We start from the raw sequence: 24,511 nt of genomic DNA, 5'->3' as shown, positions 1-24,511 counted from the left end.
AACTTGAGAACACACAGAGCACCACTGAGAGGTCAGCTGGATGACTGGTCTCAGGTCACACATAGGGAAACTGAGGCACTCTGATTAAGTCACCTGCCCAAAGTCTCAAAGTCAGGCAGTGGTAGTCCAGAATTAGTCCCCATGGAATATATACCGCTTGCATGCTCAAGGAAACTGCCTCATGCCCTTTCCAAATGGTAGACCCCAGCTCAGCCTTGAACCTGCCCTCCCCACCCCACAGTCAACCTTAGAGTCAGACATAAGTGAGATCATCCTGTGCCAGAATGAGGTGGACCTGGCCCTCAAGAACCTGCAGCACTGGATGAAGGACGAGTCTGTGTCCACCAACTTGGTGAGCCCTGCTGTCTGGGTGGTGGGTGGAGATGGCAGTGGGGTGGCAGGGCACAGGGCGGCCTGTCCCAGTCCCCTCCTGCCAGTCAACACTGGGGACCCCGTCACCCAGGGAGGTGAGGACAAGCGTGTGAGAGGCTGTTGCTCACTTGGCACCTGACTATCACCCTGCATCCTAGCTCACGAAGCTGAGTTCAGCCTTCATCCGGAAGGAGCCCTTTGGCCTGGTACTCATCATTGCACCCTGGAACTATCCTTTGAACTTGATGATCCTGCCCCTAGTGGGGGCCATCGCTGCAGGTGAGGAGGGTTTTCAGTCCTTCCCAAAGAGGGCATCCAGAGTTCCCTGGAGGCTGCAGACACCAGCCTCCCCCCCCCTACATCCCCATCGGCTCCTGCAGGGAACTGCGTGGTACTGAAGCCATCAGAGGTAAGCAAGAACACAGAGAAGGTGCTGGCTGAGCTGCTGCCCCAGTATCTGGACCAGGTGTGTATGGCTCTGCCTGTCAGCATCCCCACACCCGTGTCCAGGTCAGTGGGGAAGTCCCTGCTGTCCTCCGGTGTGTCCTCTAAGCTGTCATCTGGCCTTGCAGAGCTGTTTTGCTGTGGTGCTGGGTGGGCCCGAGGAGACCGGGCAGCTGCTGACACACAGATTTGACTATATCTTCTTCACGGGTGAGAATGGCCCCGGCCAGGATCCTGGGGTGGGGGACAGCAGTGTGAAGGCATTGAGGGACAAGGCCATAGGCCAGGACAGGGAACTAATCAAGAGGTGGTGGTGTCCCTGAGGGTGGCTGTCCAGGCCCTCTGAGAATCTTGGAGACTGGATCCTGGGTGGTCAGATAGGTGGAACAGTCTAGAACTTGACCTGAGAAAGCTTTCTGTGGAGAGGGGATGCCTAGACCAGTTGTCCAGGTGAAGGTAGTGTCTCTTGACCATGTCCTCAGGGAGTCCTCGTGTTGGCAAGATCGTGATGGCCGCTGCTGCCAAACACCTGACGCCCATCACCCTGGAGCTGGGGGGTAAGAACCCCTGCTTTGTGGATGACAACTGTGACCCCCAGACTGTAGCCAACCGTGTGGCCTGGTTCCGCTACTTCAATGCTGGACAGACCTGTGTGGCCCCCGATTACATCCTTTGTAGCCAGGAGATGCAGGAGCAGCTGGTGCCTGCCCTGCAGAATGCGATCACACGTTTCTATGGAGATAACCCACAGACCTCCCCTGACCTGGGCAGAATCATCAATCAGAAACATTTCAAGCGGCTCCAGGGATTGCTGGGCTGTGGCCGTGTGGCCATTGGTGGCCAGAGTGATGAGGGAGAGCGCTACATTGGTGAGTCTCTTGCACCCATCACTGGTTCCCAGCTCAGCTGGGCTGACCTTTCGTATGGAAGAGGGCTGTGCTGGACCCTGCACATGAGCTTCAACACAAGCTCGTGGATCCTTAAGTTCACCGCTCTGGTGCTTTAACTGTGGCTGAGCTGGTGACTCCTAAATTCCAACCTTAGGCGCCACAGCTTTAGACTTAATGAGTTGGGACCCAGTTTTATGGGCTTAAACCTCCATTTTCTTTTCATTGCCCCAGGTCCCTAGACACTCAGACACTGGAGTCCTGAGAGGTCAGATCCTCACACTCTCCATTCTGGAGCCTTGTTTCCATCAAGCCCTGACAAGTGACACCGTGTCTTCCTCTGTCTGCAGCACCCACGGTGCTGGTAGACGTGCAGGAATCAGAGCCAGTGATGCAGGAGGAGATCTTCGGGCCCATCCTGCCCTTGGTGACGGTGAGAAGCCTGGATGAGGCCATCGATTTTATTAACCAGCGAGAGAAGCCACTAGCCTTGTATGCCTTCTCCAACAATGACCAGGTGGGGCCTGCCATGGCTGGAGTAGCCACACCTCCTGCTTGGGGCTTTAGACACATGCTACAAGTTTTAGCAAACCAAGCTGGTTCCGTTGAATACTGCACAGACACCTGAGTGTAGGATACAGGCATGGCCACAGGTGCCAGGTCTATGGCTGGCCAGCTGTCTGTCCTAGCTGGGGCAGCTTCCACTTGCAGTAAGGGGTGTATTAGGGTGTCCCTTCCCCCATTCTGAGCTGTGCAAAGTTCTTCATAAACCAAGTTCCTGTGGGATTGAAGGCCAATACTGACCAGGACCGCATGGGCAGAGCCTGGCTGGTTACAGTGGGGGTCCACCACACCCTCACAAAGTTGTAACCTCCTCATGGTCATGGTTATGGGTGTGGACCTGTGCCCTATCTATCCCAGAGGTACGTCCCCAGTGGATGCTTATAATAAGGGCTGCTTAGTGGAGAGGAGCTGGGAGAGGCAATGCAGGGGTGAGAACTCTTTGTTCCCTCAGTGGGACTGTCAGGGCTCAGCCCTGTCCCATGCACTTCTGCCTCTCTCAGGTGGTGAATCAGATGTTGGAGCGTACCAGCAGTGGTGGCTTTGGAGGCAATGATGGTTTCCTCTACCTGACTCTACCCACCCTGCCTCTGGGGGGAGTTGGTGAGTTCCTGGCCCCCTCCATAACCCAGCCCCAACCCTAGAATGTCCTTTGCTTTTCATTCCACCTGGATGCAGGTCTTAGGGCCTTGGTGTTCCTACCTGTAAAATGGTCATTTGATTGCCCTGCCTTTCTGTGTTCCCTCACAAGCTTTGGGCTTCTGGCCCAGGCAGGTGGCTGCTACCCAGACTGGCAAGCAGGACTGCACAGGTGCTGTCCTCACACTCACTCTGTGTCCTTGCAGGCAACAGTGGAATTGGCAGGTACCACGGCAAGTTCTCCTTTGATACCTTTTCCCATCAGCGTGCCTGTCTGCTGCGCAGCCCCGGGATGGAAAAGCTTAATGACCTCCGTTACCCACCTTATGGTCCCTGGAACCAGAAGTTGCTGAGCTGGGCCATGGGTTCCCAGAGCTGCATCCTCCTATAAGCATCACCTTGACCCCTCCCTGCTGCCCAGACCCTGACCTTCCTGAGATTTTCAGCTGCCCCCACATCCCCAGTGGTTCCCAAAAGGCCTGTGAACACCCCACTTCTGGAACTTTTTCTGAACAGACCTGAAGCCAGGCAGGACCTCCAGGTGGCTGGTCCAGTCCCTTCCTGAGCACAGCCCCCTCAGAAGCCTCCTGACCCTCTGCCTAGGCAGGTCTGCTGACAGAGAAGCCCCCTCCCCAAGGTTGGGCCGATCTGGTGGCTGAGGAGGACTTTCTTTGTCAGAACATAGACAGGGTCCCAAAAGACAGAGCAGAGGCTCACAGCTCCATCCACATCTGAGGGTTGCTTTGTCCCATCTGAAGTGACATGATCTTGAGCCCGTATCAGATTAATTGGTGGAATCTGCCTGGAGTGTGTTCACTAGTTACCTTTCTGTTGCTTTGATCAAATGACCTGACATAGGCAAATTTAAGGGGGAAATATTTTCTCATGGCTCATGGTTTCAGAGAGCTCTATTCCCCGTGACTCAGCAAACATGAAAGAATATAGCAGTTCATAGGATGGCAGGCCAGGAAACATCATGAATAAGAAGAAAAGCATGATTGATTAGTCATGGTTGCTCTGGGCCCAGGCAGAGGTGTGTCCATGTTTTGGCTATATATCCACTCCTAGAAAGAGGTAAAATATGAAATTAGAGACTTGGGGTTAAAAATATCTCAGTGGTTAGGAACACTGGCTTCCAGAGGACTGGGTTCAGCACCCAGCACCCACATAGGCGCTTACAACCATCTGTAACACCCTCTTCTGGCCTTAGCAGGTACCAGGCACACATATGATATCCAGACATACTCATAGGCAAAACACTAAGACACAGAAAATAAAATAAAATAAAATAATGGAGACTTGGAACTGGATGTGGTGGCACTCAACTTTAATCCCAGAATTTAGGAGGCAGAGACATGTGGATATTTATGATTTTTTAAAAGATTTTATTTATTTATTATGTATACAGTGTTCTGTCTGCATGTATGCCTGCAGGTCAGAAGAGGGAACCAGATCTCATTACAGATGGCTGGGAGCCACCATGTGGTTGCTTGGAATTGAACTCAGGACCTCTGGATGAGCAGTCAGTGCTCTTAACCTCTGAGCCATCTCTCCAGCCCTATTTATGATTTTTGAAACGTTAACTTGGGCTATATAGTGAGTTCCAGGAAGTCAGGGGTATATAGAGACCCTATCTCAAACAAACAAACAAACAAACAAAAGAACTGGAGACTTCATCTGAGTATGAGAAACTGAGACCTTGCGTCAAGACAGGGTTGAACTGAGTTCATAGAGGAAAGCAGGACTAGAGTGAGAGACACTGGGCTCTGTTGAGGATCATGGGGCTGAAGGCTGGGTAGACAGCGTGCCTGGTCCTGGTTCCTTTCCTTGTTCTTCCCCAATCCCACCGCACCCTGGCTGCAGAGTCACTTCCAGTTCCCAGCCTGGGCCTGCTGGCTCCTCATCCTCAGAGTCACAGGGAGCCTGAGCTAGTGGATGAAGGAGGGGAACGGATGGTTGTGTGGATGGTGGCTGGCCGGATGAGGTGGGTGGATGGAGGGATGGGCAAGACTGATGAGTCTCTGAATGGGGCAGGTGAGTAGCAGCCTTGGGAGCTACCCTGGGGCTCCAGTGGGTCATGGTGAAATCTAGCCGTAGGTGCTGGGTCCACAGTGGTCATTAGCCTCAACCTAGAGTGACCATAAGAAAATCAACAACACAGGTGACTCATCCTTCCTGGCCCAAACGAGGACATCAGGTTAGCAAGACTCCTTCAGGAGAGCGCTGGAGTGGGAGCCGGAGAGAGACAGAGCAGCAGGACCCCAGGCCTGAAGTGAAATTGGGCTTTTGGAGGCCAAGTCGGGGTAGGGTGGACTCAGGTGGGGGCATATCTGTGTGCGGCCGTAGTAAGGGACCTCATGCCCTTGTGTGGGCTGCACCGGTTAGTGTTTTGACAACTTAACACAAGCCAGAGCCATATGGAGAAGGGAACCTCAATTGAGAAAATGTCCCCAACAGATTGGCCTGCAGGCAAGTCCATGGGTCATCTTCTTGATTAATGAGTGACGTGGGAGGGTCCACCCACTATGGCAGTCAGTCCGGGGATACGAAAGGAAGAAGGCTGAACGAGCCCTGGGGAACAAGTCAGTACCCGGTGCCCCTTCATGGCCGCTGTTTCAGTTCCTGCTTTCGGGTTTCTGCCTTGAGTTCTTGTCCTGACTTCCTTCACTAATGAGTTTGTGCAGGCCCATAAACCCTTTCCTCCCAAGTATCTCTGATCATAGAGTCTTAATCACAGCCACAGAAAGCAGGGTGCTGTCCCTCGAGCTGTGGCAGCCTTAGCTCGCATGAGGCAGCACCAAGTGCCACAAGTCTTGTCTGACACAGAGGGCAGAGCATAGAGCTGTTCCCAGGGGCCATGCCTGTGGATCTCAGGGGGCTCTCAGGGCTCCCCAGAGGAATACAAAGAGAGTCCCATGCCCCTCTGCCCCAGGACAGTCACCAAAGACCTGCCTTCTACTTCCTCCCAAGCATCTGGTCTCTAGAAAGCAGACATAAGAGGAACAGAAGCCAGCTCTGGCTGGTTGCCATGTTCTCAGTACCCAGCCAGCGCTGGCCCTGCTTGGTACCTAAATTGAATTAATAGGGAGGAGGGTCGAGGGACAGGAAACAAAGGCACTCCTCAGCTGCCTCCTCCCTCTCCCCCTCTCCCTCCCCCAACCAGTCATGCACCCTTTGAGAAGGGACCAAGTGTCCCCACCTGGGCATCCTCAAGCCCAGGTCCTAGCCTCAGGAACTAGTGATAGTGGCCTGGTCCCCAGGCTCCTGGTCAATGCTCACATGGCTACCCTTCATGGTCTCCACTTCAGCAAGGCTCAAAGTTTCAACTTCTGAGTCCATGACCCTTTTACCCCAGCCGGGCCCTCTCCTTTCAGCTGAGGTGCTGGCTACACTCCCTTCAAACATCTCCCCGTATTCCCAGGCCCTCTCTATCCACTTCCCTCACCCCTCCCATTGTAGTCCGAGTGGTCTCTGACCTGGTCCCTGGCAGTCTTCCAGGTCCTTCCCTGGCTCATTCCCCAGAACTGGCATTCAAAACACTTTCAGAGAAAGACAAAGCCATCTGTCATCCCCCAGTCCTGGGGGCGGGGGAGCCACAATCTCTGCAAGGCAAGAGTCTCCTTCTCAGAGTGGCCTGAGCACTGTTTCCTGGGAGATTCCATCCCAGAAGGGAGCTGGAGGAGCATGATACACACTGGGTGTCAGATGTCACCTTGGGAGTCACTGGCAGGGAGATGGGAGGTCATTTGTGAAGGATAGACTGAGCGATTGGAGCAGTCTGGAGAAGCTGGTAGGGGGTGGTCAGTGTCACTTCCCTGAGGACTCAGGAGAACAGGCACAGGGAACACGGCTGATGGACCTTGGCCAAGATGTGACAGACAGGCCAGAGGAGCTGAGCAGTGACAAAAGGAGCCATGGCTTTGTCAGGAGAGTGGAGGGTCAGGCAGGGGCTCCAAAAACACTGGGTCCATGGTCCTCAGGCATGGATTCCAGGCCACAAGGCTCTTTTGGATCACGATTTACAACTTGGGCGGGGTGGAAGCTTAGTTCTGATACCTTTCTGGGCCTCAGTTTCTCTAGCTAGAGAGATGTTGGGCCTGTGAATACCATGATGGGCACAGCTCTAGCCCTTGCTCACCTGGGGTGTTCTTGCCCGTGTCAGCTTTCCCGGCTTGCACTTGCCCCGCTCCTACCCCCACCCTGCCTCAGGCTCAGGGCTCCTCACCCTCATTTCCCATACAGGAGCTAAGGCCCAGGGAAGGTCACACAGCTTGTCGGGGGCCCCTCTCTTTCCTGGTGCTTAGGGCCATAGCTCATTGGGTCAGCCCCTAGCCTCTGTTCACAAATGTGTGTGCAGACAGAGAGAGAGAGAGAGAGAGAGAGGGAGGGAGAGAGAGAGAGTGTTACGATGTGCTTATGTGTTGGCTCCCAGGCTCATTTCCATTCTAGAAACCCAAAGAAACAGGGAAGCCGAGGAAACGAGGCATTCATTCCTCACTGCTGCCCTCCCCATAGCTTGGAGCCCTGCGCCTCCTGGCAGGAAGGGCACTGAACACTGCCACCCTGCTAAACAGCCAAGTTGTCGAACAATTCCTACTTCTGAGTCCCTGCAGGAGACAGCAGGACCCCAGCAGCTGGGTGACACTCCAGCCACAGTGGAGGCTGTGAAGGAGGTAAGCCATCTCACCTGCTGACCTCCTCCAACGCCCCCGCCACCTACGGGGGAGGGCTTGGGGAACAGCTCCTAGGAACTGCTGACAACAGGTTCAGTGGCCTCTGCATAGGCCTCATGAAAGTCTCCACTGGCTCTCAGCTGAGGTCCCAGACTCCAGAAAAGGTGCTCAGGACCACACGTCACCGCCTCCAGCTTTGTGCCAAAGGACAGCTGCCCTGGTGAGAACAAGGGTGAGCCGCAGGGCCCCGCTGTCCCCACATTGACTGACAGAGCCACAGGGTCGGGGACGATAGGTAGAAGGGCAAGCTCAGACCACCTGAGTTGGCGTGATCTAAGTGGCTTTGAGAGAAGTTATCCCAGAGGACCCTGGCCACCCGGAAGCCCCAGACTATCCGGGCAGCTTGGACCTTCAGCAGGAACAATCTTAGAGTGGGGGCATCCTGGGACACAGGTGCCCAGGTACGGACAGTCAGCAGACACAGGTGATCGGACTGCACGGTTAAGTGGGCTGCACGGTTCGCTGCCTCCATCTCGCTTCTCTCAGCGACCTCTGAACAGTGCTTGTCTCCTGCCAGTGAACAACTGAGCTCAGTGGGAGGGACAGCCCTGGGTCAGGGGACAAGGACTTCTCCTTTGCCCTTCTCCAGGATCCTATAGAGGCAGCAGGGAACGGAAAGGGTCAGACCCTGTCTTCCAGATCCAACTGTTCCCTGTGTTCAGTGCACCCTTAGCTACTCTGCCTGAACCTCAGTTTCCACATCTGTAAACTGGGCCTGAGGGTTGTTTCCCAAAACTGAGCAAACAAAGCCATTTCGGTTACAGCACCCTTGAAGATCACAAAGACTAGGCAAAACATTTTGCTATTTCATTTGAAGCATCAATGGGCTCTAAGATTTGAACCCCATGGGTGTCAGCCTCAAAGAAGTGGGGAGGTACCCTAAAAGCTGCAAGGACAGAGGGTGACGCTAAGGAGGTAAAGGGAAGGGGACTTCCTTTCTGGTGGCTCCCAAGGTACAAGGCTGGTGCAGACATAACCGAGTCACCACTGTCTGTCTTAAGTAGCCTTAAGGAAAGTGCCTCTATGGTGGATGGGGCAGGCCACCAGACAGGCCTTGTCTACTCATGTGGGACCAGGCCCTGAACCACCTTAACAGTCAGCAAAGTCAAACCCTTTCTGAGGCCTAGGAGTCATGTTATTTATGATTTATTAAAGCCTGCCTGAGGATTCAGAAAGCAGTCAGCCACAAGCCATAGAAGTCAGACACACATCTGTCATCCCAGCAGCCAGAAGCTAGGAGGTACACACCTTTAATCCTGGCACTCAGGATTAAGAGGTAGAAGGAGCTCTCTGTGTTCAAGGCCACAGTGAGATACATGTGATTGAGTCAGTTTAAAGATAACAGATTGAGCTGGTTAAGAGCACTGTCTGCTCTTCCAGAGGTCCTGAGTTCAATTCCGAGCAACCACATGGTGGCTTATAGAGAGCCTTTCAAATAACACTGCGCTATGGAGTCCAAACACCATTCACACAGAATCGCTGCGCTATGGAGTCCAAACACCATTCACACAGAATCGCTGCGCTATGGAGTCCAAACACCATTCACACAGAATTCTACTTTAATGTGGCTTAGCCACCTAAATGTACTTGAAATAAATGAAATTGAATTTTTAAAAAGTAACAGATCACATGCCTTTAATCCCAGGACTAGGGGGTTATAAAAGATAGAAGCAGGGTCTTCAGTATTCAGTAGAGGCATTCGTTCTCCGGGCACAGTGAGGAGAGGCAGGAGTTTGAGACTTGGTGAAGAGCTTGTGTGTGATCAGCCGTTTCAGCCTGAGTTAGGGGTGAGAGCTAGTGGCTGACTGCTTTCCCTGATCTTCAGCTTGAACCCTAACATCTGTCTCTGGGTTCTTTTATTTTTCATGTTTCATTCCAGGTCAGGAGCCTCTGCGACTTTCCAAGGGTAAGTGCAGCTTCCAGCAGGAGCCCTCAGAGGCTCGGCAGGTAGAACTACCCTCATTCCCAGAGAAGGAGCAGAGGGCAAGGACGGGGAACTTGCCCCAGGCATCTGGACCCATCAGGCCGTGGGGGTGGGGCCCTGTGAACTTTGATCGCTTGGCTCTCGGCCCAGCCACCACCACCCCCACTTCTCCACTAACACTTCCTGCCTGGGGCCTCCAGGCCTGTAAGTACTGTGGGCTGGGAGGTGGACGCATCAGGCCTGTGGCCTAGGGAAGCCCAGACACGTAGCTGTAGGTAAGAGGCCTCATAGACGCTTCCTGCCTGTTCAGAGGAGGGTGCAGGAGTGGCCTGGACCCTAGATACTTGCCGCACAGCTAATGGGGTGACAGTGTCCTCTCCCTGGAAAGCTTGGTGCTGGCTGTGGTGCTGATGGTGGGCGTGGGGCCAGCCTACCCTTCTGAATGTCTGAGTCCCGCTTAGGCTGGGTACGTTAGACCTGAGAAAGAGCCATTTCCAAGGCTCCGTGATGAAAGCAAGCTGCACTGAGAGGAGAACAAAGGACAGGCCAGATGACAGCCTCCCCCTCAGTCGGGTTTCAGAGAGCACCTCCTCACGGCTTTTGAGGTCCCCTTGACAGAAAACAGCTGTTGAGATCATTGCTGTTAGTTCCTGAACAGAAGTGGGGGACTCAGGGCTCAAGGCTGCCTGGGGGTGACGGGTTCGAGAATACATCATGTGGGGGGCGCCACCACAGGCGTTTGGGGGTTTAACAAGGCAGAGGCTGGGGATACAAGTTCAGTACAGGTTGAAAAACATGGTTTGCAGGAAACAGAAGCCTGTTCTTTTAAGGGATGGAGACCTAATAACAATGTATGACGATGTGGCTCCTTCGGTTTCACAGGTTGCTAAAGGCTTTGAGGAAAGTGCCCCCCGAGAGCAGCTCATCCTCAAAGAAAGTTCCAGAGGCGGCACTGAATGCCAAGTGGAACAAAAATTCACTGAAGCTACCCTTGAACTTGGCTTCTGGGTCAGGTGGAACACAGCTGACCCTACCACCCAGCTGCCTCTCAGATTTCTCAGGGCCTGGGGAGCTCACCCTGCTGTCCAAGCTCTGTCTCTTGTAGACTCCTGCCCACACTGCGATGAGCTCCCTGCCTGCGCCCCGGGAGCCCCTGCGCCGAGTGGCTGTGACTGGGGGCACCCACGGAAATGAGATGTGTGGCATCTACCTGATCCGGCACTGGCTGCAGGCCCCGGGGGAGCTGCAGAGAGCCAGCTTCTCAGCCATGCCAGTTCTGGCCAACCCAGCAGCCACAGCTGCCTGTCGCCGTTACGTGGACCGCGATCTCAACCGCACTTTCACCCTCACCCTCCTCAGGTGAGTACGCCTGGCCAGGCTGGCTGGCCACAGCTGGGTACTAGCATCCCTCAGACCCGCCTCTGCGGCTAGCAAGGCAGCCCCGCCTTTGCTCATCCACCCTCCGGTTTACAGAGATCCAGATCAATGTCACTTCTTCCAGGAAGTCTGTCCTGACTGCAAGATGGTCAGTCCCTGAGCCTTAGGCCAGACTCTTAACAACTGGGGTGAGACTCACATTGGGGAGTAGGACCAAGGTGTAAGCCTCAGGTTACTGGGGACACAGAGGAAGAGTGGGGGAGGGGATGCTGCATGAGGCATCCAGCCTGGCCAAGAGCAGTCAGGAAGGCTTCTCGTCAGAGGTGGCATCTCAGCCAAGCCCTCAAAAGTGAGACGTTAGCCAAGACAGGACACTGATTGAGATGGTGGGGACTGGTGTCCCCTACTCCTTTCCCCGCAGTTCCACGGCCACTCCCAGTGACCCATATGAAGTGACAAGAGCACAAGAGCTGAACCGTCTCCTGGGCCCCAAGGGCACAGATCAGGCTTTTGACTTTGTCCTAGACCTGCACAACACCACAGCCAACACCGGGGTCTGCCTCATCTCTGAAGCCTCCCACAGTGCCTTCAGCTTGCACCTGTGCCACTACCTACAGGTGGCCGCTAGGGGGCGGGAGAGGGAGGGCAGGGAGGGGGCAGAGTGGCCACTTCCACCTCGGCCTGTCCCTGCCTCCAGGGGCCTGCCACCTGAAGGTACTTCCAGACTCTCTGGAAGCTTCCAACCAAGGGGGAGCCGTGGGGCAGGGTGGGTGGCCCTGGGCTTCCTGTACACCGCTCTTCCCAGCCTCGGTGCCTCAGTTTCCCCCCTCAGGAAGGCCCAGGCCCTGACTGGCCCTTCTCACCCCACAGCTGCAGAGCCTGGGGGTGCCCTGCCGCCTCTTGCAGTACGAGACATCCGGGAAGGAGACCTACAGTGTGGAATCTGTGTCCAAGGACGGCATCTGTGAGGGGCTGGCGTGGGGGGGGGGCAGGGAAGGGGCTAGAAGGGTGGAGTGCAGCCAGGGCCTGGGGAGGCAGAACCAGGAGGGGTAGGACAGACGGTTGGAGGGTGGAATCAAGACCCAGAGGAGAGGGATCTTGGGTCCCACATCTCCTTTTCTGGTCCCCAGGTCTGGAGCTGGGCCCCCAGCCTCAGGGCGTACTACGGGCCGACCTATTCTCACAGATGAGAACTCTGGTGGCGTCCATTCTGGACTTCATTGAGCTCTTCAACCAAGGTGAGACCCCGCAGTAGCTGGTAGTGAAACGGGTCTGGGGAGAGGGCTGGCTCCTGGAAAACGGAGAAATGGACAGGCGGCCACACCCAACCTCGACACAGGCATGGCCTTTCCCGCCTTTGAGATGGACATCTACAGGGTCTTGGGCAGTGTGGACTTCCCACGCACGGCAGATGGGGACCTGACCGGCACTGTGCACCCTCAGCTGCAGGTTGGTGCTTGAGGGAGCGTGAGGGTAGGGAGGGGGTGCCCTGAGGATCTCACAGGGCTCACAGCAATCCTCACACATGGGGTGGCTGCCCTTTGACTGAAGAAGCAGAGGGGAGGGGACAGGACCCAAGTTATCTGACTGGAAGTGCAAAAATTCTTTTTCCATGGATATGTGAGCAGCCTGTGTCTGTGAGCTGACTGTCTTCACGGGGTTGCTGTTGAGCATGGTCTTGTGTAGGCCTTTTCCTGAAGCAGTCTTAGTATTTTCAAGAGTATTTGACACCTGGTAGAGAGCATCCTAAAACGGGTCTGCCCAAATGTTTTGCACGTAAATGCTATGTAACAGTTATTTTAGGGAGTTTACTTTAAAAAATATAAGAGGAATCTGTATACAGGAGCAACTCTGGTGAGAGGGTATTTCTTGATGATGTCATAGCCATCCTAATTTGTATACTATGCTCCATGACGTTCTTGCACCCAATGACACATTTCTCAGAACTAACCCTACTTTTAGGTAGTGCTTCTTGGCAAGGCTGGGGTTACTCCGTTCTGGGGGCAGGGATGGGGGGCAGAGGTCATGGCCCCAGCAACCTTGGCCTTGGCTCTTCTCCCAGGACCACGACTTCGAGCCGCTGAGGCCTGGTGAACCCATCTTCAAGCTGTTCAGTGGTGAGGACGTGCTGTATGAGGGGAACTCCACCGTGTATCCTGTGTTCATTAATGAGGCCGCCTACTACGAGAAGCACGTGGCTTTCCTGAAATCTGAGAGGATCCGGGTCCAGGTGCCTGCCCTGCCTGGACTGACCTCCAGCTCCACCCTGGCACCCTAACCCAAGGCATACCTGCCTGGTCTCAGTCTCACTACCTGAACAATGGGTCTCAAGGCACAGTTCCAAGCCCAGGGTCCCCTGTCCTACTCTGAGCACCATGTCCCTTGCCAGACAACTGGTCCCATAGCATAAAATGGAATGTGCCTAGAAGCCATGGTTCTTGTTCTCTGCCTAGCGTGGCCTCTCTTTGAATGGGGAGGTGGGTAGAGGAGGGTAGGGATGTCCACAGGGCCGTGCATGGTGGGCGTAGCATCCTGAAGGGGACGCTGAGTGTGACCTTGGACCTGGGACAAGTGGTAGGCACAATCTCTGTACCCACATTTGGCCACACACCCTGGAAATAGAGGTGATTCTATATGTGGAGAAAGAACTGGAGAGGGACTTCCAGGAGCCCAAGAGGGATCCCCAGCCCCCTCACCTGAGTCCATGTAAGTGTGTACAGCTGTGCTCGTCCAGGTGCGTGCCTACCCAAGTACTCTTAGTATGTGTGTGTGTGTGTTCTCAAGAGTACCGGGCCCACAAGTGTTCTTCTGGGGTGATCTGTATATAGGTAGGCACATGGCCTAGATGCAAATTTCTGGGTGACTCAAAGGGATTCAGGATGCAGAAGGGGTATACCCAGGACAATGACCCAGCTGCAGGGCACTCCAGGAGATGGTTTGGGTTAGGGCAGAAGGAAGCCTACCAAAAACCAAGGAAGCCAAAGTTCCTTTGCCACCACTACCACCTGCTCTATACCTCCCCCCACCCACCAGCAGCAGGGGACTGAACATGAACTGAAATCTGAGAGCACCCTGGTCTCTGTGCCTGCCCGGCCAGAACTGACCTCCAACTCCACCCTGGCTCCCTAACACTAACGCAAGATCCTAGTGGTGCCCCCCAGCCCTCACCCAGGAGCCCTCCCAGGCAGGCATAGCATTGCAAACCTCCAGGGAAAGGTCAGGACTGGGGCCCGGAGCCCTGTCCTCCTGCAGCCCTTGTTCTCTGGGCCTCTGCAGTCTGCCTGGCCCATTCATCTCCCTGCGGCCACGGCTGCCACGCTGCCTCCTGGTATTGAACTGTGAGATGAGAAGGTGTGAAGGATATGGACGCGCCAGGGACCAGCTGGCAGGCAAGATGGATGAGAGGGCAGTGCGGGCCAGCCGGAGCCTGGGGCAGGAAGGCAGCCAGTTAGGGAGGGGTGCAGGATGGGTTGCCGTGCACAGTGTGCATGTGTTCATGCGCTGGGCTGTGTCCCCTGTGTGGAGAGACTACAGGCACACAGAAGCTCCATCCACTGTCCTGCCACGAGTGGGCCTCTGATCTCACGGATGTGCATGTAGGCATGTGAGTTAGGATTTCTATGCTCGTGTGTGTATGTTTCCCAATGCATGTACCAAAGGCAAGCACACACACATACATATCAAAACCCAACAGAACCCCAGGCTGGCCCACTTCTGGGGATCTGGGCTGAGGAAGAGCTGCAAAGGCTGGGACAGAACCCCCTAACCTCTCCTTTGTCTCTCCTACTTCTCACCCATCGCATTGAATTCTGGGGCAGGAGGGCTTGGGGCACACATCATTGGAGGGCTCTGGGAGATACTGGTGCCCTTTGACTCGCAGACAGCACCCCTTTCCTCCCTAGCTGAAAGCTTAAGAGCCAATGTCAATGTCCTCCATATAGTGGAGTGTGGATCTATGCAGGATGGGACCCCTCCCTGTGTGTGTGTGTGTGTGTGTGTGTGTGTGTGTGTGTGTGTGTGTGTCCAGCTTCACGCTCGAATCTAAAGCCGAGGGGCATTGGATGAGTGGCAGGGAGAGGCAGAGCTAGCCAGCCTGCACCCCAAGCACCACACTCAGAGAAAAGCACCCCTCCAGCCATGGGTTTGGGTCCTGCCCTTGTTTGACCCTGGAAGAGACCATGACTTCTATGAACCCAGCCTTCCAGCACCAGACTCTAAGGAGGCCTAGATAGTCCCTGGACAGGTGAATTTCTTGGGACATTTAGTACAGGCCACTGGTCAAGGGGTGCCCTCAGCTAAGGAAGTGCAGGTTTAGGGGACGGCCCATCCTGGAGCCGTCGTGACTAGGTTCCCCTCAGGACAGATGGAGAAGCTTGGAGGAGGTGCCAGGCAAGGCTGGAGAGGGACCGGGGGTAGAGTGGATCCACAGCCTGCCTCAGTCTACCCTAATGGAGACGACAGGTGACCATCAGGCGACGGCATGACCTCTTCTATGCTGTTTTCAACTAAGGCTGGGTCATCCCAGGAAGTGGATTATTCATTGAAGTCGGGGAAACTGAGGCAATCAGGATAGGCAGGAGGATCTGAATATCTTATTGCCCAATCTGGAGCTATCCCTGCCTCTCTTGTGTTTCCTGCTTGTCCCTTGTCCCATTCAACACCAGCAGGCTGGGGTCTTAGGCTGGAGGGAGGGTGTCGCCTCTGCACTCTGCACTTGGCCCTCATTTGCCATCTCTTCTGCTGCCTCCCCTTCAGCCCTTTCATCTGAGCAGATCCCAGCCCCTGCGGACACCAGGCTGTCCTCAAGATGGCACCCCACCCCCACCTGCACTGGGGCCCATTGATCAGGAATAGCTGGGGGCTCTTAGCTGGGGAAGGGAGAGAGGACCAGGAGAGGAGAGGGGGCTTTGCAACGTCACAACCTCCCCACCTGCCCCCTTCCACATGCGTCTGCCTCTGGAGCTAAACCCAGTCAGTGGCCCAGCTTCAGACACTACAATCAGAGGTGCTTTGGAGACGCTCAACCCAAGCATCCCAGAGCCAGACTTTATAAACATCCAGACCAAGTGCCAGCCCGGGAAGAGAAGCCTTGGTCAGGGACGTGGACAGAGGACAGTCGAGGAGGGAAGGACAGTACTGAGGACTGGGAACTTGTGCACGCTTGAGAGTGAGGTGTGTTGCTGAGCTTAGAAGCCAACCTAGTGCCGCTGGCTGCCCCTCCCTGGGTGAGGCTGCAGCCCAGCTTGACCTGAGCTGAGATCGCGCTGTCCGCATGGCAGGTAGGTATGGTTCAGGCAATAGAGGTGGCCTTCTAAGTGATGGGGTCCTGGGGCTTGGGCAACTGGATGGCAGGCTTCCTAAGATAGTTTCAGATGGAGCCGATCTCTCCCAAAGGCCTCCACCCACTGCCAAAACCCCAGATCTTGTGACACTCTTCATGGGTCAGGGGCAGTCAGGGCTGTGGCAAAACCCTGTCCTCGAATACTCTGTAAGCAGTCCAATGGCACTGCTTACCTGGTGTCATGTCTGCAACCTGTCTGCAGCCGCCTGTCTTTTTACTGTTTATGATTATTGTATGTGCACTTTGCTGCACATACATGCATGAAATTGTGCATGACAGGGTGGGGCAGCCATGAAACACATGTGGGGGTCAGAGGGCAACTTGTGTGGAGTTGGTTCTCTTTCCAGCTTGGTTGGTTCTGGAAATGAAATTCAGGTTGTCTGGCTTTCATGGCAACAGTTTCTCCTGCTGAGCCATCTCACCAGCCTCCCATCTTTCTTCATCCTTTGTCCAGCAGCCCCCTTTGCTCAGTCTTACCTGGTGGCAGTGTCGGGAATGGAGACCTTGCCTCCTGACTTCTGGCCACCATGAATTCCGTGGGTCCTCCTGTCCTCAGCCCCTTACTGGAATGTTCTCCATTGATTTTTGTTACTGTATTGAACACAGGTCTCCTGTAGCTGAGGCTGACCTTAACTTCAGTATGTAGCTGAGGATGACTTCAGCTTCCAAGCGTTGAGAGGACAGGTGTGCACAGGCTCAAAACAACCTTTAAAATCCAGAGCTGGGCATTGAAAACACGTCCCCATACATGCTGGGCGAGTGCTCAATTGCTGATCTGTATCCCCAGCAAGAGCTTTAAATTGTGGCAAGGATATATAATGTAAAATTTACCATGTTAACCATGTTTAAGCACACAGCATTAGACATTAGGACATTCACAGCTGTACCCCATCACAGTCTGCTTATGTCTTTTGCATCTTATAAAGCTGAAACTCTCTCATCACCACTGAACATTTCTCCTCCTCCTGGGCCCTGGCAACCACCTCGACCTTTCTGTGTCTCTGTAATGTTTTACCTTCTGTGGTAGAATTATACTGTGTAATGTTTTACCTTCTGTGGTAGAATTATACTGTGTAATGTTTTACCTTCTGTGGTAGAATTATATTGTGTGGCCCTGTTCTTCTGGCTCATCTCACTGAGCAGAATGCACACGCGAGCGCGCGCACACACACACACACACACGCACACACACACACACGCACACACACACACACACAGAGGCACACACTGCCTCAGAAAGTCCTTTCCTCTGTAGGGTGACTAGTATCCCATTGTGAGCAACAGCTTATTTATCTGTTCATCTGTCAGTGGACACTTGACTGCTTCTGCCTTCTGGCTCTTGCAAGCAGTGCTGCCCTGAGGTGGTTCCTACTTTGGTGATCCATGTCTAGTTTTGCAGGACTCTCATTTCTGCAAAGGCAGCACCATTTAAATTCCCACCAACCCTAGGGTTTCACCCACACTCGTTAAGTTCTGGCTTCCTTACTTGTCCTAGCAGACATCTTGATTTGTTGAACCTGGTGTCTTTCTGAGAATAGTACCACTGTTTTAGTTATTTGTAGTTTTTGAAGCAGAGTCCTATCCATTCTGTTTACTTGTTAATCTTCATTTTACTTTTTACTTTTTTTTTTGAGACAGGGTTTCATGTAGCCCACGCTGGCCTCAAACTCACTATGTAGCTGAGAAGAACCTTGAGCTCACTATGTAGCTGAGAAGAACCTTGAACTTCTGACCCTCCTGCCTCTACCCCTCAAGTCCTGGCATTACAGGCATGCACTACCAAGTTGCTGTGGTTTTACTGTGGCACTGGGAATCAAACCTAACGTTTTGTGCTCACTAGGCGAGCAACAAACTGAGTTGCGCCCCAGCCTAGCATCATTATTTTGTTAGTATTTATTTATTTTGTGTGTGTGCTGGTTAGTTGTCAACTTCACACACACTAGAGTCATTTTAGAAAAGGAAATAAACCTGAGGAGTTCTTTCCAGTGGAATGGTCTGTGGGCACGCCTCCAGGGCGTTTTTCTTCATTGAAGATGGGTGTGGAGGATGCAGCCACTGCTGTGATGCCACTCCTGGGCAGGCGGCCCTGGGTCACACAAGAAAGCAAGATGAGGGTCACGCAGTAGTGGCGTTTGCCTTTAATCCCAGTACTCAGGAGGTAGTGGCAGGTAAATCTCGGAGTTCGAGGCCAGCCTAGTCTACAGAGTGAGTTCCAGAACAGCCAGGGCTATACAGAGAAACCCTGACTCAACAAACAAAGAACAAAACAACAACAAAAACCAAACCAGAAAAAGAAAAGGGGTGCGGGAAGCTGAACAAGCCATGAGGAGAAAGCCAGGGAGCCGTGTTCTACGGCTTCAGTTCCTACCTCCAAGCTCCTACCCTGACTTCCCTCAGTTGGTGGACTGAGACCTGTAAGCCAACTAAACCTTTTCCTCCCCAAGTCTCTTTCAGTCCTGGTGTTTATGACATCAAAAGAAAGCAAACGTGCACCGTGTGCGCTAATGAAATCAGAGGATAAGTGCAGTCAGTTTCTCCTTCCACCATGTGGATCCTGGGAATTGAATCAGACATTTGGCCTTGGCAGCAAGATCCTTCACCTGTTGAGACATCTCATAGCCCAAGTATCATTATTTTAAATGGGAGACTGGAGAGTTTAGAAGCGTTTGGCCAAGGCTTATACTGGAAATTGCGACAGAGTCTGTCCAGAACATGGTGTGTGCTTGGGGTGGGGGTGGGGCGTGGTTGCACAGCCATGAAAATCCTAATGCCATGAGTTGTATGCTTAACCTGGTTAGCATGGCAAATTTTACATTATGTATACTATAGCCACAATTCAAAGGTGTTGCTGGGGATATAGCTCAGGTTTCAGGTCTAAAGGAGATAATTTAATTTGGATGAACTGAGATTCCCTTCCAGCCCCTTCCCCCAAAACAACAATAGGCAGCTGGGGCTCCATAGAGTTTTGTATATGTTCTACTTCCTCACTTTACCCCATCTGTGAATATGTCACCTATGAAGAGACTCCTGTGTGTCTGTCACACTCTGCTCTCCACACAATGTGGGTGTCTGCCCTGTGAGACAGGGAAACTGGGGATCTGAGAGGTGAGACGACTTGTCCAAGGCCACGAATCTTTTTTTTAATATTTTATTTATTGTGTATACAGCCTTCTGCCTGCAGGGTACCAGCTCTCATTTAAGGTGGTTGTGAGGCACCATGTGGTTGCCGGGAATTGAACTCAGGACCTCTGGAAGAACAGTCAGTGCTCTTAACCTCTGAGCCATCTCTCCAGCCCTGCCTTCCAGAATCTTGCTAGGGGAAAGAATTTAAAGGTGCCAGGGGAAACTTCAAAGCCTAGGGGACAGCCTGAGGCCAGAATAGCGACTTAATCCCAGCACTTGAAAAGCTGAGGCAGGAGGAGTCCCTCTAGCATGTGGCCAGCCTTGGCTACCAAATGCTGCCATGCCTCAACACTCCCATCCAGAGAGTCATAGTGATGCAATGCTTGTACCCCTAGGCCCTGGGAAGTGGAGACAAGTAGCTCCAACGTTCAAGATTATCTTCTGATGCATAATGAGTTACATAACGAGGCCAGCCTAAGCTACACGAGACCAGGAAAAAAAAAAAAAAAAGAGACAAGTTCACTGTGACTGAATATGGAGATGTGGAGTGGGTTTTATGGCAATACCGGGAGCAGAAGCCTGGCAGGCAGGGAGGCGTTCCAGAGGAAGAGGCATATGAACACTACCTCAAAGATGAGGTCAGGCCAGCAAGGTCAGGCTCATGGCTTCATCCTCTCTCCACAGTCTTCCTGTCTGCTGGCCTAGGGGTACTTGCTCCCCCAGAGAACTGCCCCCCACCTGTGACCAGCACCAGCTGGGAACCCCAGCTGGGAATGTCATTCCCACCAGGTCCCTGCACCCAGTCCACAGAAGCCCAAGCCACGGTGGAGCCCACTGGGCAGGGCCCCAAGAACCCGCGTGTGTCCAGTGTGGTGGTGCAGCTGGAGATGAAGCCACTGTGGGAAGAATTCAACCAGCTGGGCACGGAAATGATCGTCACCAAGGCGGGCAGGTGTGGGCATGCGCCATGGGGGCTGGGCAGGGGGTGGGGCCACGGCCAGGCTGAGCACCTCCCTCCCACAGGAGGATGTTCCCCACCTTCCAGGTGAAGATCTTGGGCATGGACACACTGGCTGACTACGCTCTGCTCATGGACTTCATCCCCCTGGATGACAAGAGATACAGGTCTGGACCCTGGGGGAGCAGGGGTGCTGGGGACTCGAACTGGACCCCAAGGGTAGACAGGGTGATGGGAAGCCCTTCAGAGTCCATGCCAGGGAGGCCTAGCCTAGAGCAACAGCCTTTAGGCAAAAAGAAGCCCAGCACGAGGAAATGGGCTAGCCTGAGGCAGGCACTGGCATGCACGCATATACAGAATTAATTTAAAAACAAAGGATGCTCACCAGGCACTGAGCATGCCCGGTCAGGATCAGCCTCTTCACCATTCGCTTGGTCAGACTTGGCACAGAGCAGGCTGGAGACAGCCCGTGACCTCTCACCCTGCTCCCCCAGGTATGCCTTCCACAGTTCTGCCTGGCTGGTGGCAGGCAAGGCTGACCCGGCCACACCTGGCAGAGTGCACTTCCATCCTGACTCTCCAGCCAAGGGTGCCCAGTGGATGAGACAGATTGTGTCCTTTGACAAACTCAAGCTGACCAACAACCTGATGGATGACAACGGCCATGTGAGGACAGGCCACTAAGCTATCCCAGGGAGGGACTGAGTCCATTGTAACGGGGCTGATGTGTTATTTGAATGGATGTCTGAAGGAAGAGAGGGAGGGAGGGAAGGTGCCAGGGGAAACTTCAAAGCCTAGGGGACAGCCTGAGGCCAGAAAATACAGAGAATCCTCGAGGAGACTCCCAGTGGGCCAGAAAATACAGAGAATCCTCGAGGAGACTCCCAGTGGGCCAGAAAATACAGAGAATCCTCGAGGAGACTCCCAGTGGGGCTGAAGTGAAGGAAAGTGGTGGGTGGCTGTCACACAGGCCAGGTGCTGAGGTAGGACCCTGGATTTTCCTCTCTGTGGATGAGATCGATAGAGGATTTAGAGCAGGTATATTTACCTTGCCCGCCTGCTATGTAGAGACCAGGCAGGACAAGCTGGGGAGGCAGGGAGGCCAGCCAGGATGCAGCTGAGATCGCATGAAAGGTGGCCGGGGCTGGCTAGCTTGGTGGCAGACGGCAGGTGGTGAGACGCTACGTAGTTCTGAAGGTAAACGACAGGAGGGCCACGGGCAAAGAAGGGTGGAATCTTGGGCCCAGGGAGGGTGGTTACACCAGCTCTGTCTCTGTACTCCGCCCCACCCTTCTGCAGATCATTCTCAACTCCATGCACCGTTATCAGCCCCGTTTCCATGTGGTCTTTGTGGACCCCCGCAAGGACAGCGCCCGCTATGCCCAGGAAAACTTCAAGTCATTTGTCTTCGCCGAAACCCAGTTCACAGCTGTGACAGCCTATCAGAACCACCGGGTGGGTCATGCCAGAGCTCATGACCACCAGCCCATCTCTGAGGGGTGGAGACTGAGGCTGGGGGTTCCTCCTGTCCCCTGGTCATCTGGCTTCATGCTGGCTTTGGAGGTCCTGGGCCAAGGGGGTCCCTGGAAGTTCCCAGGGAACAGAGTGGCTAAGTGTGGGCTTTTCAGGGCGTAATGGCTGGAGGCCAGCCCATAACTATACTTTCTCTTTGTAGATCACACAGCTGAAAATTGCCAGCAACCCCTTTGCCAAAGGCTTCAGAGAGAGTGACCCGGACTCATGGTACTATCTCACACATGTACTATCTATGTCACACATGTACTATCTATGTCACACATGTACTATCTATGTCACACATGTACTATCTACGTCACACATGTACTATCTATGTCACACATGTACTATCTCACACATGTACTATCTCACACATGTACTGTCTATCTCACACATGTACTGTCTATCTCACACATGTACTATCTCACACATGTACTATCTATCTCACACATGTACTATCTATGTCACACATGAACTATCTCACACATATACTATCTCACACATGTACTATATCACACATGTACTATCTATGTCACACATGTACTATCTATGTCACACATGTATTATCTCACACATTTCTTTTTGCTCTAAGCCCAGCCCTGGCCCCAGGCTCCACCCAGGCAGATCCTAAGGCCTTCATTTCTGACCTGTTTCATGTTTATGTCCCGTGGTTTGTCCTGGGATCCCCTATCTGACTCGTGTGTGTGTGTGTGTGTGTGTGTGTGTGTGTGTGTGTGTGTGTGTGTGTGTGTGTGTGTGTGTCCTCCTTCCCCATTCCCGTTTGCCCTGTCTTCAGGCCTGCTTCCCCAAGGCCACTGCTCAACATCCCAGCCCGGAGTCGTGGCAGCCTCAGTCCCTGCCTGCTCAAAGGATCTGCAGAACGAGAGAAAGGTGAGGGCCCAGCCCAAGCACAATGACACAGGCCTCCAGGAAGGGGCTTCAGTGTGATCAGCAATACCCCACCCTCACCTCCACCTGGGCAGAAACGGGGCAAAGGGAACAGGGCAGAGACAGGGTATAAAGCACAGGAGGGGGCCTGGTGGGCTTCCTGGAGGGGGTGGATCCTGAGCTGGACATGGGAGGTGGAAGCCCAGCTTGGAACTGAGAGGGGGTATTTGGACAGAGGAGAAGGTAAGGAAGAAAGTCCAGGCAGAGAAGAGAATAAGGAGAAATACTGAAGTAGGCCAAGATGGGTGACAGGGACAAGGCAGACCCGGTAAACCTCAGTATTAGCACTGGGGCTCTGAGAGGAAATCTGCAGTCCACTTAAACCATTCTCTCCCTCAGAAGCCAGTAAAGCTTCAGCTTCCAACTCCAGGACCCCTACCCAACCACACCATCAGCTGCTGCCTGCCCCAGAGGTCCTGCTGGGCCCTGCCACCTACAGGCCCCTCCCTTACCAGGACCTGTATCCTGGAGCCCCTGGCCATGTTGGAATCCCAAGGGCTCGGCTGGCACCATACCCTCTTGCCAGCATCAGCACTGATGGAGATCAGGAAGACCCCACCCTCCCAGTTGGGCTTGGGCTCCTGACTTCCTCTGCCTTGTGCTTGGGGCCTAGCCACGCCTCGCACTGACGGCCAGGTGCTTTGGAAGTCCTCTTGCCCTGTGCCCCAGCTCTCCTACCCTCCTCTGTGGAGCCACCCCCTAAGGAATGCAGTACAACTGGAAGCCCTGACGGCAGTGGTTCCTGCCTCAAAGTCAATGTAGGGCCTGCCGGTCTTGGAATCAGGACTCCTACCCTGAAGCCCTGAATCCTGCCCTGACTCAAAGATGCCTCCTCTACACCCTGCTTCCATTGTCCTTCCCCTATATTAAACTGCTTGACACTGAGAGTCAGAGCGCTTCTGTCCACAAGAATGTCCAGACCAGACAGTCCATCACCTTTGCAGGTATCCAAAAGCTGGACCTAGGAGCACAGGGTGATGGGAACAGTGATGAAGGCTGCGCTTAACTTGACGTGTCCCCTACTTTGCCCACCCATATAAGGACATAACCGGCTCAGAGAGGCATCTGCTAAGTCACACAGCAAAGTACAGCTGACACCTGTCATTCCATTTAAATGCTGTACTCCAAGGCTGGTAAAAGGCTAGAGGCCATCGAGGGGCGCTTAATATGATTGGTTGGGATCACAGGGCAGGATGGGTGTAGACTTGGAGAGCCAATCAAGGCCAGAGGGCTGGAGTCCTGCTCTTTAGAGACGCTGGTGGGATAAGGCTGGGGGAGGCGCAGATCCTTCATTCTCTTAGAGTGGGCGCCCCGGGAAACGGAGGACTCCGACTCTTCTCAACTCGGAGCTCTTCCTGTGAGACCTTCTGGAAAGCACCGACACCCACAGGAACGAGAAACAAGGAGCCCAGCAGATCTTCAGCAGCCAGACATCCCAACTCCCGAACTTAAGTCAAGACCCATTCAGTTCAGGTCACCCAAGCATTATGGAAACACAAATAACAAAACAACTTGGCCGTAGCCGGGCGTTGCGTTGGTGGCGCACGCCTTTAATCCCAGCCTCGGGAGGCAGAGGCAGGCGGATCTCTGTGAGTTCGAGACCAGCCTGGTCTACAGAGCCAGGACAGCCTCCAAAACAATACAGAGAAACCTGTCTCGAAAAAACAAAAACAAAAAGTCCGCACTGAT

At 53.8% G+C, this 24,511-nt stretch overlaps 3 protein-coding genes across 7 annotated transcripts in view; all 3 read left to right on the top strand.

Moving 5' to 3' along the window:
- The window catches only part of LOC101832760 (aldehyde dehydrogenase family 3 member B2), an 11,273-nt gene extending 7,569 nt beyond the window's left edge, over window positions 1–3,704 (top strand). For all 3 annotated transcript variants that reach the window (XM_005064092.3, XM_040750345.1, XM_040750349.1), the window contains exons 3-10: window positions 242–352; window positions 531–651; window positions 753–838; window positions 945–1,026; window positions 1,299–1,685; window positions 2,054–2,220; window positions 2,768–2,867; window positions 3,110–3,704. In XM_005064092.3, coding sequence (XP_005064149.1) covers window positions 242–352; window positions 531–651; window positions 753–838; window positions 945–1,026; window positions 1,299–1,685; window positions 2,054–2,220; window positions 2,768–2,867; window positions 3,110–3,294 — 1,239 coding nt within the window. In that variant the 3' untranslated portion in view covers window positions 3,295–3,704. The remainder of the gene's footprint in view (window positions 1–241; window positions 353–530; window positions 652–752; window positions 839–944; window positions 1,027–1,298; window positions 1,686–2,053; window positions 2,221–2,767; window positions 2,868–3,109) is intronic.
- A 3,688-nt stretch (window positions 3,705–7,392) lies between these two features.
- Acy3 (aminoacylase 3) lies at window positions 7,393–13,365 on the top strand. 3 transcript variants are annotated; one of them, XM_013113209.3, is made up of 8 exons: window positions 7,393–7,576; window positions 9,516–9,542; window positions 10,443–10,919; window positions 11,359–11,554; window positions 11,808–11,901; window positions 12,068–12,175; window positions 12,277–12,386; window positions 13,000–13,365. In XM_013113209.3, exons 3-8 carry the CDS (start codon window positions 10,684–10,686, stop codon window positions 13,213–13,215), a joined length of 960 nt encoding a protein of 319 aa, XP_012968663.1. In that variant the 5' UTR covers window positions 7,393–7,576; window positions 9,516–9,542; window positions 10,443–10,683; the 3' UTR covers window positions 13,216–13,365. The 3 variants fall into 3 exon arrangements, with proteins under 3 accessions (XP_012968663.1, XP_012968710.1, XP_005064148.1); XM_013113256.3 differs by lacking the exons at window positions 7,393–7,576; window positions 9,516–9,542 and adding an exon at window positions 9,654–9,764; XM_005064091.4 differs by lacking the exons at window positions 7,393–7,576; window positions 9,516–9,542 and adding an exon at window positions 9,711–9,835.
- A 6,671-nt stretch (window positions 13,366–20,036) lies between these two features.
- Window positions 20,037–23,707, top strand: Tbx10 (T-box transcription factor 10). Its single transcript, XM_040750325.1, has 7 exons — window positions 20,037–20,353; window positions 20,425–20,526; window positions 20,854–21,025; window positions 21,659–21,814; window positions 22,035–22,102; window positions 22,671–22,765; window positions 23,165–23,707. Exons 1-7 carry the CDS (start codon window positions 20,175–20,177, stop codon window positions 23,449–23,451), a joined length of 1,059 nt encoding a protein of 352 aa, XP_040606259.1. The 5' UTR covers window positions 20,037–20,174; the 3' UTR covers window positions 23,452–23,707.
- Window positions 23,708–24,511: the final 804 nt, after the last annotated feature.

This window comes from Mesocricetus auratus, unplaced genomic scaffold, assembly GCF_017639785.1.
Source record: "Mesocricetus auratus isolate SY011 unplaced genomic scaffold, BCM_Maur_2.0 Super-Scaffold_4256, whole genome shotgun sequence".
NCBI classification, from domain to species: domain Eukaryota; kingdom Metazoa; phylum Chordata; class Mammalia; order Rodentia; family Cricetidae; genus Mesocricetus; species Mesocricetus auratus.
The sequence above is the reverse complement of the archived record's forward strand: the minus strand, read 5'-3'. Positions and strand labels throughout refer to the sequence as shown.